This window comes from Salmo salar, chromosome 10 (genome assembly GCF_965601325.2).
Source record: "Salmo salar chromosome 10, fSalSal1, whole genome shotgun sequence".
NCBI classification, from domain to species: Eukaryota; Metazoa; Chordata; class Actinopteri; order Salmoniformes; family Salmonidae; genus Salmo; species Salmo salar.
Window position 1 is genome coordinate 3,378,341 of NC_138300.1, and position 13,046 is coordinate 3,391,386.

The window sequence follows — 13,046 nt, forward strand, 5'->3', positions numbered from 1 at the left end:
CTTGGTGTCACGCTATGTAATGACTTGGTGTCACGTTACGTAATGACTTGGTGTCATGCTACGTAATGACTTGGTGTCACGTTACGTAATGACTTGGTGTCACGCTATGTAATGACTTGGTGTCACGCTATGTAATGACTTGGTGCCATGCTAGGTAATGACTTGGTGCCATGCTAGGTAATGACTTGGTGCCATGCTACGTAATGACTTGGTGCCATGCTACGTAATGACTTGGTGCCATGCTACGTAATGACTTGGTGCCATGCTACGTAATGACTTGGTGCCATGCTACATAATGACTTGGTGCCATGCTACATAATGACTTGGTGTCATGCTACGTAATGACTTGGTGTCATGTTCCACAATGACTTGGTGTCATGCTGCGTAATGACTTGGTGTCACGCTACGTAATGACTTGGTGTCATGCTACGTAATGACTTGGTGTCATGCTACGTAATGACTTGGTGTCATGCTACGTAATGACTTGGTGTCATGTTACGTAATGACTTGGTGTCATGCTACGTAATGACTTGGTATCATGTTCCACAATGACTTGGTGTCATGTTCCACAATGACTTGGTGTCATGCTACGTAATGACTTGGTGTCACGCTACGTAATGACTTGGTGTCACGTTCCGCAATGACTTGGTGTCATGTTCCACAATGACTTGGTGTCATGCTACGTAATGACTTGGTGTCACGCTACGTAATGACTTGGTGTCACGTTCCGCAATGACTTGGTGTCATGCTACGTAATGACTTGGTGTCATGCTACGTAATGACTTGGTGTCACGCTACGTAATGACTTGGTGTCACGCTACGTAATGACTTGGTGTCACGCTCTGTAATGACTTGGTGTCACGCTACGTAATGACTTGGTGTCACGCTACGTAATTACTTGGTGTCACGCTACGTAATTACTTGGTGTCACGCTACGTAATGACTTGGTGTCACGCTACGTAATGACTTGGTGTCACGCTACGTAATGACTTGGTGTCACGCTACGTAATGACTTGGTGTCACGCTACGTAATGACTTGGTGTCACGTTACGTAAATGACTTGTTGTCACGTTACGTAAATGACTTTGTGTCATGTTACGTAAATGACTTGGTGTCATGTTACGTAAATGACTTGGTGTCACGCTATGTAATGACTTGGTGTCACGTTACGTAATGACTTGGTGTCACGTTACGTAATGACTTGGTGTCACGTTACGTAATGACTTGGTGTCACGTTACGTAATGACTTGGTGTCACGCTATGTAATGACTTGGTGTCACGCTCTGTAATGACTTGGTGTCACGCTACGTAATGACTTGGTGTCACGCTATGTAATGACTTGGTGTCACGTTACGTAATGACTTGGTGTCATGCTACGTAATGACTTGGTGTCATGCTACGTAATGACTTGGTGTCATGCTACGTAATGACTTGGTGTCATGCTACGTAATGACTTGGTGTCATGCTACGTAATGACTTGGTGTCATGCTACGTAATGACTTGGTGTCATGCTACGTAATGACTTGGTGTCATGCTACGTAATGACTTGGTGTCATGCTACGTAATGACTTGGTGTCATGCTACGTAATGACTTGGTGTCATGCTACGTAATGACTTGGTGTCATGTTACGTAATGACTTGGTGTCATGCTACGTAATGACTTGGTGTCATGCTACGTAATGACTTGGTGTCATGCTACGTAATGACTTGGTGTCATGCTACGTAATGACTTGGTGTCATGTTACAGTAATGACTTGGTGTCATGTTACGTAATGACTTGGTGTCATGCTACGTAATGACTTGGTGTCATGCTACGTAATGACTTGGTGTCATGCTACGTAATGACTTGGTGTCATGCTACGTAATGACTTGGTGTCATGTTACGTAATGACTTGGTGTCATGCTACGTAATGACTTGGTGTCACTGCTACGTAATGACTTGGTGTCATGCTTACGTAATGACTTGGTGTCATGTTACGTAATGACTTGGTGTCATGTTACGTAATGACTTGGTGTCATGCTACGTAATGACTTGGTGTCACGCTACGTAATGACTTGGTGTCACGTTCCGCAATGACTTGGTGTCATGCTACGTAATGACTTGGTGTCATGCTACGTAATGACTTGGTGTCACGCTACGTAATGACTTGGTGTCACGCTACGTAATGACTTGGTGTCACGCTACGTAATGACTTGGTGTCACGCTACGTAATGACTTGGTGTCACGCTACGTAATGACTTGGTGTCACGCTACGTAATGACTTGGTGTCATGTTACGTAATGACTTGGTGTCACGTTACGTAATGACTTGGTGTCACGCTACGTAATGACTTGGTGTCACTGTTCCGTACAATGACTTGGTGTCACTGCTACTGTAATGACTTGGTGTCACGTGCTACGTAATGACTTGGTGTCACGTTACGTAAATGACTTGGTGTCACGTCTACGTAAATGACTTGGTGTCATCGCTACTGTAATGACTTGGTGTCACGCTAGCTGTAATGACTTGGTGCCATGCTAGGTAATGACTTGGTGCCATGCTAGGTAATGACTTGGTGCCATGCTACATAATGACTTGGTGCCATGCTACATAATGACTTGGTGCCATGCTACATAATGACTTGGTGCCATGCTACGTAATGACTTGGTGTCATGCTACGTAATGACTTGGTGTCATGTTCCACAATGACTTGGTGTCATGTTACGTAATGACTTGGTGTCATGTTACGTAATGACTTGGTGTCATGCTACGTAATGACTTGGTGTCATGCTACGTAATGACTTGGTGTCATGCTACGTAATGACTTGGTGTCATGCTACGTAATGACTTGGTGTCATGCTACGTAATGACTTGGTGTCATGCTACGTAATGACTTGGTGTCATGCTACGTAATGACTTGGTGTCATGCTCCACGTAATGACTTGGTGTCATGTTCCACAATGACTGGGTGTCATGTTCCACAATGACTTGGTGTCATGCTACGTAATGACTTGGTGTCACGCTACGTAATGACTTGGTGTCACGCTACGTAATGACTTGGTGTCACGCTACGTAATGACTTGGTGTCACGCTACGTAATGACTTGGTGTCACGCTACGTAATGACTTGGTGTCATGTTCATCAATGACTTGGTGTCATGCTACGTAATGACTTGGTGTCATGCTACGTAATGACTTGGTGTCACGCTACGTAATGACTTGGTGTCACGCTACGTAATGACTTGGTGTCACGCTACGTAATGACTTGGTGTCATGCTACGTAATGACTTGGTGTCACGCTACGTAATGACTTGGTGTCACGCTACGTAATGACTTGGTGTCACGCTACGTAATGACTTGGTGTCACGTTACGTAAATGACTTGGTGTCACGTTACGTAAATGACTTGGTGTCACGTTACGTAAATGACTTGGTGTCACGTTACGTAAATGACTTGGTGTCATGTTACGTAAATGACTTGGTGTCATGTTACGTAAATGACTTGGTGTCACGTTACGTAAATGACTTGGTGTCATGTTACGTAAATGACTTGGTGTCATGTTACGTAAATGACTTGGTGTCACGCTATGTAATGACTTGGTGTCACGTTACGTAATGACTTGGTGTCACGTTACGTAATGACTTGGTGTCATGCTACGTAATGACTTGGTGTCATGTTACGTAATGACTTGGTGTCACGCTATGTAATGACTTGGTGTCACGCTATGTAATGACTTGGTGCCATGCTAGGTAATGACTTGGTGCCATGCTAGGTAATGACTTGGTGCCATGCTAGGTAATGACTTGGTGCCATGCTAGGTAATGACTTGGTGCCATGCTACATAATGTACTGTACACTTTTCTCCGACAATGCAACTGTTTCCTGTTCTTACCATGGTTTCATTTAACCACCAGGCAGAGAGACTCTCACTCTCCACGTTGTGGATACATTGCCTCCTCACTATTGGTCTAATCGTGAGAGTTCAGACATTTTAGTCTGTACGTGTTGTTATGGAAAGCAAAACACGAATGTCCCGCTAATGCAGAATGAGTGCAGAGAGCTAGACCTGCTGTCCTGGTTTGTTACTGTCTGTTGTCTTCCCAGCTTATCCCCCTGTCTCAAGGTGCTGTGTTACTCTGGAGACAAAGACAAGAGAGCAGAGCTGCAAAGGGACATGAACAACACGCACTACCATGTTTTGCTAACTACATATGAGGTACAACACACTACCATGTTCTGCTAACTACATATGTGGTACAACACACTACCATGTTTTGCTAACTACATATGAGGTACAACACACTACCATGTTCTGCTAACTACGTATGAGGTACAACACACTACCATGTTCTGCTAACTACATATGAGGTACAACACACTACCATGTTTTGCTAACTACATATGAGGTACAACAACACACTACCATGTTCTGCTAACTACATATGAGGTACAACACACACCATGTTCTGCTAACTACATATGAGGTAGAACACACTACTGTGTTCTGCTAACTACATATGAGGTACAACACACTACCATGTCCTGCTAACTACATATGAGGTACAACAACACACTACCATGTTCTGCTAACTACATATGAGGTACAACACACTACCATGTTCTGCTAACTACATATGAGGTACAACACATTACCATGTTCTGCTAACTACATATGAGGTACAACAACACACTACCGTGTTCTGCTAACTACATATGAGGTACAACAACACACTACCGTGTTCTGCTAACTCCATATGAGGTACAACACACTACCATGTTTTGCTAACTACATATGAGGTACAACACACTACCATGTTCTGCTAACTACATATGAAGTACAACAACACACTACCGTGTTCTGCTAACTACATATGAGGTACAACAACACACTACCATGTTCTGCTAACTACATATGAGGTACAACAACACACTACCATGTTCTGCTAACTACATATGAGGTACAACAACAGACTACCGTGTTCTGCTAACTACATATGAGGTACAACACACTACCATGTTCTGCTAACTACATATGAGGTACAACACACTACCATGTTCTGCTAACTACATATGAGGTACAACAACACACTACCATGTTCTGCTAACTACATATGAGGTACAACAACAGACTACCGTGTTCTGCTAACTACATATGAGGTACAACACACTACCATGTTCTGCTAACTACATATGAGGTACAACAACACACTACCATGTTCTGCTAACTACATATGAGGTACAACAACACACTACCATGTCCTGCTAACTACATATGAGGTACAACACACTACCATGTTCTGCTAACTACATATGAGGTACAACACACTACCATGTTCTGCTAACTACATATGAGGTACAACACACACCATGTTCTGCTAACTACATATGAGGTACAACACACACCATGTTCTGCTATCTACATATGAGGTACAACACACTACCATGTTCTGCTAACTACATATGAGGTACAACAACACACTACCATGTCCTGCTAACTACATATGAGGTACAACACACTACCATGTTCTGCTAACTACATATGAGGTACAACAACACACTACCATGTTCTGCTAACTACATATGAGGTACAACAACACACTACCGTGTTCTGCTAACTACATATGAGGTACAACACACTACCATGTTCTGCTAACTACATATGAGGTACGACACACTACCATGTCCTTCTAACTACATATGAGGTACAACACACTACCGTGTTCTGCTAACTACATATGAGGTACAACAACACACTACCATGTTCTGCTAACTACATATGAGGTACAACAACACACTACCATGTTCTGCTAACTACATATGAAGTACAACACACACCATGTTCTGCTAACTACATATGAGGTACAACACACACCATGTTCTGCTAACTACATATGAGGTACAACACACTACTGTGTTCTGCTAACTACATATGAGGTACAACACACTACCATGTCCTGCTAACTACATATGAGGTACAACAACACACTACCATGTTCTGCTAACTACATATGAGGTACAACAACACACTACCATGTTCTGCTAACTACATATGAGGTACAACAACACACTACCGTGTTCTGCTAACTACATATGAGGTACAACACACTACCATGTTCTGCTAACTACATATGAGGTACGACACACTACCATGTCCTTCTAACTACATATGAGGTACAACACACTACCGTGTTCTGCTAACTACATATGAGGTACAACAACACACTACCGTGTTCTGCTAACTACATATGAGGTACAACACACTACCATGTTCTGCTAACTACATATGAGGTACGACACACTACCATGTCCTTCTAACTACATATGAGGTACAACACACTACCGTGTTCTGCTAACTACATATGAGGTACAACAACACACTACCGTGTTCTGCTAACTACATATGAGGTACAACACACTACCATGTTCTGCTAACTACATATGAGGTACAACACACTACCATGTTCTGCTAACTACATATGAGGTGATGATAATTGATTGGAAATGCTGTCTAAACTCTGTAGCAAGTCGATACACTTTTCCCTATGTTATCCATTATTGACATTCTCAACACTGAACATGTTTTCTAATTTCTCTCATCGTCAGCTCTGTATCAAAGATGCCTCATTCCTGAAAAGGTGAGTCTGCAATCACTATTCCACTACTGTCAGCATTTCAAACCACAGTCAGTCAAGCATCCAGAACTAACTCGTCTCTGTTCTGCAGGAGGAAGTGGAAAATCTTGGTAGTTGATGAGGCTCACAGATTGAAGAACCAAAACTCCCTGTTGCACAAAATCCTGATGGAGGTATGACTACTACTACTACTACCACTACTACTACTACTACTGCTACTGCTACTGCTGATACTACTGCTGCTACTACTACTACTACTGCTACTACTGCTACACCTACTACATCTACTACTACTGCTACTACTGCTGATACTACTACTGCTACACCTGCTACACCTACTACTGATACTACTGCTACTACTACTACTACAACTACTACTACTGCTACTGCTGATACTACTGCTGCTATTACTACTACTGCTGATACTACTACTGCTACTGCTGATACTACTGCTGCTACTACTACTGCTGCTACTACTGCTGCTACTACTACTGCTACTGCTACTGCTGATACTACTGCTACTACTGATACTACTGATACTACTACTGCTACTGCTACTGCTGATACTACTGCTACTGCTGATACTACTGCTGCTACTACTACTACTACTACTACTACGCGCTACGCCCTACTGCTGCTACTGCCCCCTGCTACGCTGCCCCCCCCTCCTACTACTACTACTACTACTACTACTACTACTACTACTACTACTACTACTCTACTACTACTGCTGCCACTGCTACTACTGCTGCCACTGCTACTACTGCTGCCACTGCTACTACTGCTGCCACTGCTACTACTGCTGCCACTGCTGCCACTGCTACTACTGCTGCTACTACTGCTACTCCTACTACTACTACTACTGATACTGCTACTGCTACTACTTTTGATACTGCTACTACTTTTGATACTGCTACTGCTGCTACTACTACTGCTACCACTACTGCTGCTACTACTGCTGCTACTACTGCTACTGCTACTACTACTACTACTACTGATACTGCTACTACTACTACTACTACTGCTGCTGCTACAACTACTACTACTGCTGCTGCTACAACTACTACTGATACTGCTGCTACTGATACTGCTTCTACTACTGCTGCCACTGCTACTACTGCTGCTACTACTACTACTGCTCCAACTACTGCTACTGCTGCTACTACTGCTGCTACTGCTGCCACTGCTACTACTGCTGCTACTACTGCTACGCCTACTACTACTACTACTACTACTACTTTTGATACTGCTACTACTTTTGATACTGCTACTGCTCCTACTACTACTGCTACCACTACTGCTGCTATTACTGCTGCTACTACTGCTACTGCTACTGCTACTACTACTACTACTACTACTGATACTGCTACTACTACTACTGCTGCTACTACTACTACTACCGCTGCTGCTACTACTACTACTACTGCTGCTGCTACTGCTGCTACTGCTGCTTCTCCAACCGTCACCCAGTCTACGTCCCTTCTCCTACCGTCACCCAGTCTACGTTCTTTCTCCTACCGTCACCCAGTCTACGTTCCTTCTCCAACCGTCTCCCAGTCTACGTTCCTTCTACCGTCACCCAGTCTACGTTCCTTCTCCTACCGTCTCCCAGTCTACGTTCCTTCTCCTACCGTCTCCCAGTCTACGTTCCTTCTCCTGCCGTCACCCAGTCTACGTTCCTTCTCCTACCGTCACCCAGTCTACGTTCCTTCTCCTGCCGTCACCCAGTCTACGTTCCTTCTCCTACCGTCTCCCAGTCTACGTTCTTTCTCCTACCGTCTCCCAGTCTACGTTCCTTCTCCAACTGTCACCCAGTCTACGTTCCTTCTCCTACCGTCTCCCAGTCTACGTTCCTTCTCCTACCGTCTCCCAGTCTACGTTCCTTCTCCAACTGTCTCCCAGTCTACGTTCCTTCTCCTACCGTCTCCCAGTCTACGTTCCTTCTCCTGCCGTCACCCAGTCTACGTTCTTTCTCCTACCGTCACCCAGTCTACGTTCCTTCTCCAACTGTCACCCAGTCTACGTTCCTTCTCCAACTGTCACCCAGTCTACGTTCTTTCTCCTACCGTCACCCAGTCTACGTTCCTTCTCCAACTGTCACCCAGTCTACGTTCTTTCTCCAACTGTCACCCAGTCTACGTTCTTTCTCCTACCGTCACCCAGTCTACGTTCCTTCTCCTACCGTCTCCCAGTCTACGTTCCTTCTCCTACCGTCTCCCAGTCTACGTTCCTTCTCCTACCGTCTCCCAGTCTACGTTCCTTCTCCAACCGTCTCCCAGTCTACGTTCCTTCTCCTACCGTCTCTCAGTCTACGTTCCTTCTCCTACCGTCTCCCAGTCTACGTTCCTTCTCCTACCGTCACCCAGTCTACGTTCCTTCTCCTACCGTCACCCAGTCTACGTTCTTTCTCCTACCGTCTCCCAGTCTACGTTCCTTCTCCTACCGTCTCCCAGTCTACGTTCCTTCTCCTACCGTCTCCCAGTCTACGTTCCTTCTCCTACCGTCTCCCAGTCTACGTTCCTTCTCCTACCGTCTCCCAGTCTACGTTCTTTCTCCTACCGTCACCCAGTCTACGTTCCTTCTCCTACCGTCTCCCAGTCTACGTTCCTTCTCCAACCGTCTCCCAGTCTACGTTCCTTCTCCTACCGTCTCTCAGTCTACGTTCCTTCTCCAACCGTCTCCCAGTCTACGTTCCTTCTCCTACCGTCTCCCAGTCTACGTTCCTTCTCCTACCGTCTCCCAGTCTACGTTCCTTCTCCAACTGTCACCCAGTCTACGTTCCTTCTCCTACCGTCACCCAGTCTACGTTCCTTCTCCAACTGTCACCCAGTCTACGTTCCTTCTCCAACCGTCTCCCAGTCTACGTTCCTTCTCCTACCGTCTCCCAGTCTACGTTCCTTCTCCTACCGTCTCCCAGTCTACGTTCCTTCTCCTACCGTCTCCCAGTCTACGTTCCTTCTCCTACCGTCTCCCAGTCTACGTTCCTTCTCCTACCGTCTCCCAGTCTACGTTCCTTCTCCAACCGTCTCCCAGTCTACGTTCCTTCTCCTACCGTCTCCCAGTCTACGTTCCTTCTCCTACCGTCTCCCAGTCTACGTTCCTTCTCCTACCGTCTCCCAGTCTACGTTCCTTCTCCTACCGTCTCCCAGTCTACGTTCCTTCTCCTACCGTCTCCCAGTCTACGTTCCTTCTCCTACCGTCTCCCAGTCTACGTTCCTTCTCCAACCGTCTCCCAGTCTACGTTCCTTCTCCTACCGTCTCCCAGTCTACGTTCCTTCTCCTACCGTCTCCCAGTCTACGTTCCTTCTCCTACCGTCTCTCAGTCTACGTTCCTTCTCCAACCGTCTCCCAGTCTACGTTCCTTCTCCTACCGTCTCCCAGTCTACGTTCCTTCTCCTACCGTCTCCCAGTCTACGTTCCTTCTCCAACTGTCACCCAGTCTACGTTCCTTCTCCTACCGTCACCCAGTCTACGTTCCTTCTCCAACCGTCTCCCAGTCTACGTTCCTTCTCCTACCGTCTCCCAGTCTACGTTCCTTCTCCTACCGTCTCCCAGTCTACGTTCCTTCTCCTACCGTCTCCCAGTCTACGTTCCTTCTCCTACCGTCTCCCAGTCTACGTTCCTTCTCCTACCGTCTCCCAGTCTACGTTCCTTCTCCAACCGTCTCCCAGTCTACGTTCCTTCTCCTACCGTCTCCCAGTCTACGTTCCTTCTCCTACCGTCTCCCAGTCTACGTTCCTTCTCCTACCGTCTCCCAGTCTACGTTCCTTCTCCTACCGTCTCCCAGTCTACGTTCCTTCTCCTACCGTCTCCCAGTCTACGTTCCTTCTCCTACCGTCTCCCAGTCTACGTTCCTTCTCCTACCGTCTCCCAGTCTACGTTCCTTCTCCTACCGTCACCCAGTCTACGTTCCTTCTCCTACCGTCTCCCAGTCTACGTTCCTTCTCCTACCGTCTCCCAGTCTACGTTCCTTCTCCTACCGTCTCCCAGTCTACGTTCCTTCTCCTACCGTCACCCAGTCTACGTTCCTTCTCCAACCGTCTCCCAGTCTACGTTCCTTCTCCTACCGTCTCCCAGTCTACGTTCCTTCTCCTGCCGTCACCCAGTCTACGTTCCTTCTCCTGCCGTCACCCAGTCTACGTTCCTTCTCCTGCCGTCACCCAGTCTACGTTCCTTCTCCTGCCGTCACCCAGTCTACGTTCCTTCTCCTGCCGTCACCCAGTCTACGTTCCTTCTCCTGCCGTCACCCAGTCTACGTTCTTTCTCCTACCGTCTCCCAGTCTACGTTCCTTCTCCTACCGTCACCCAGTCTACGTTCCTTCTCCTAGCCGTCTCCCAGTCTACGTTCCTTCTCCTGCCGTCACCCAGTCTACGTTCCTTCTCCTACCGTCTCCCAGTCTACGTTCCTTCTCCAGCCGTCTCCCAGTCTACGTTCCTTCTCCTACCGTCTCTCAGGCTACGTTCCTTCTCCTACCGTCTCCCAGTCTACGTTCCTTCTCCTACCGTCACCCAGTCTACGTTCCTTCTCCCACCGTCTCCCAGTCTACGTTCCTTCTCCTGCCGTCACCCAGTCTACGTTCCTTCTCCTACCGTCACCCAGTCTACGTTCTTTCTCCTACCGTCTCCCAGTCTACGTTCCTTCTCCTACCGTCACCCAGTCTACGTTCCTTCTCCTACCGTCACCCAGTCTACGTTCCTTCTCCAACCGTCTCCCAGTCTACGTTCCTTCTCCTACCGTCACCCAGTCTACGTTCCTTCTCCTACCGTCACCCAGTCTACGTTCCTTCTCCTACCGTCTCCCAGTCTACGTTCCTTCTCCTACCGTCTCCCAGTCTACATTCCTTCTCCTACCGTCTCCCAGTCTACGTTCCTTCTCCTACCGTCACCCAGTCTACGTTCCTTCTCCTACCGTCACCCAGTCTACGTTCCTTCTCCTACCGTCTCCCAGTCTACGTTCCTTCTCCAACCGTCTCCCAGTCTACGTTCCTTCTCCTGCCGTCACCCAGTCTACGTTCCTTCTCCTGCCGTCACCCAGTCTATCGTTCCTTCTGTCTACGTTCCTTCTCCTACCGTCTCCCAGTCTACGTTCCTTCTCCTACCGTCTCCCAGTCTACGTTCCTTCTCCTACCGTCTCCCAGTCTACGTTCCTTCTCCTACCGTCTCCCAGTCTACGTTCCTTCTCCTACCGTCACCCAGTCTACGTTCCTTCTCCTGCCGTCACCCAGTCTACGTTCCTTCTCCTGCCGTCACCCAGTCTACGTTCCTTCTCCTGCCGTCACCTGGTCTACCACCGGTTTCACTGTTTCTCTTGTAGTTCTCTCTGGATTTCAGAGTGCTGCTGACAGGAACTCCTATCCAGAACAACCTGACGGAGCTTTACAGCCTCCTGTCGTTCGTCCAGCCCAGTCTCTTCCCCATAGACCAGACCGAGGACTTCACTAACACTTACAACCAGGTCCAGACACAACCGACTCTAGGTAGGACACTACACGAGTGTGTGTGAGATAACATGCTAGATAGGATGACACTCCTACACAACTCGAGATTGCAACACCTGGAGGCTAAGCTTCCCCTAAAGTAAATGGTAAAAATGATATAGTCTAATTAGCCTTCTCCTGTCTATACATAAATAAATACAATCATTCAAAATAGCATAACCTACAGTCGATATTGGCCTGCAGTTTGGGCAGCGCGCGCTGAAAATACCACGGGAAAAACATAGCCATTAGCTTTCCAAACTATTTCTATTAAAAACAAGAATATAGACTCTAATCAATTCTTTAGTTCTCAACTTTGTTGAGTGAACAGTATAGCCCATCTTATTGGCACCAACGGAGAGCATCGGCCATATCCCCGGTGAAGTGCCCACATTCACTCTATCATTGTTGTGTCAGAAGCCCCATGAAAGTTTTGTTTTTGGACGATTTACCTCCTCCAGATCAGATGGGCGTCTCCCCTTCTCATAGGCCTATTATATGGACCAATGTCGTTTTTATTGATTGTTTGTCAGTGTCAGTAGAGTAGGCTACCCTGTGATTTTGTAGATAAAAAAAAAAAAGTTATTAGCCTAAAGTATGACTATCCAATTTACTCAGCACACTTTTTGATAATGTGATATCTTACACGCAGTACAGTGTTAGAACACCTGCTTTTTCCATGACATAGACTGACCAGGTGAATCCAGGTGAAAGCTATGATCCCTTATTGATGTCCACTTGTTAAATCCACTACAATCAGTGTAGATGAAGGGGAGGAGGCAGGTTAAAGAAGGATTTTTAAGCTTCGAGACAATTGAAATATGGATTCGGAAAGTATTCAGACACCTTGACCTTTTCCACATTATGTTACGTTACAGCCTTTTTCTAAAATGTATTAAATCATTTTTTCCCTCATCAATCTACACACAATACCCCATAATGACAAAGCAAAAACAGG

At 46.5% G+C, this 13,046-nt stretch overlaps 1 protein-coding gene across 2 annotated transcripts in view; it reads left to right on the forward strand.

Moving 5' to 3' along the window:
- The window catches only part of chd1l (chromodomain helicase DNA binding protein 1-like), a 73,441-nt gene that overhangs the window by 6,031 nt on the left and 54,364 nt on the right, over positions 1-13,046 (forward strand). For both annotated transcript variants that reach the window (XM_045687232.2, XM_045687233.2), the window contains exons 4-7: positions 4,084-4,195; positions 6,583-6,614; positions 6,703-6,784; positions 11,926-12,088. In XM_045687232.2, coding sequence (XP_045543188.2) covers positions 4,084-4,195; positions 6,583-6,614; positions 6,703-6,784; positions 11,926-12,088 — 389 coding nt within the window. The remainder of the gene's footprint in view (positions 1-4,083; positions 4,196-6,582; positions 6,615-6,702; positions 6,785-11,925; positions 12,089-13,046) is intronic.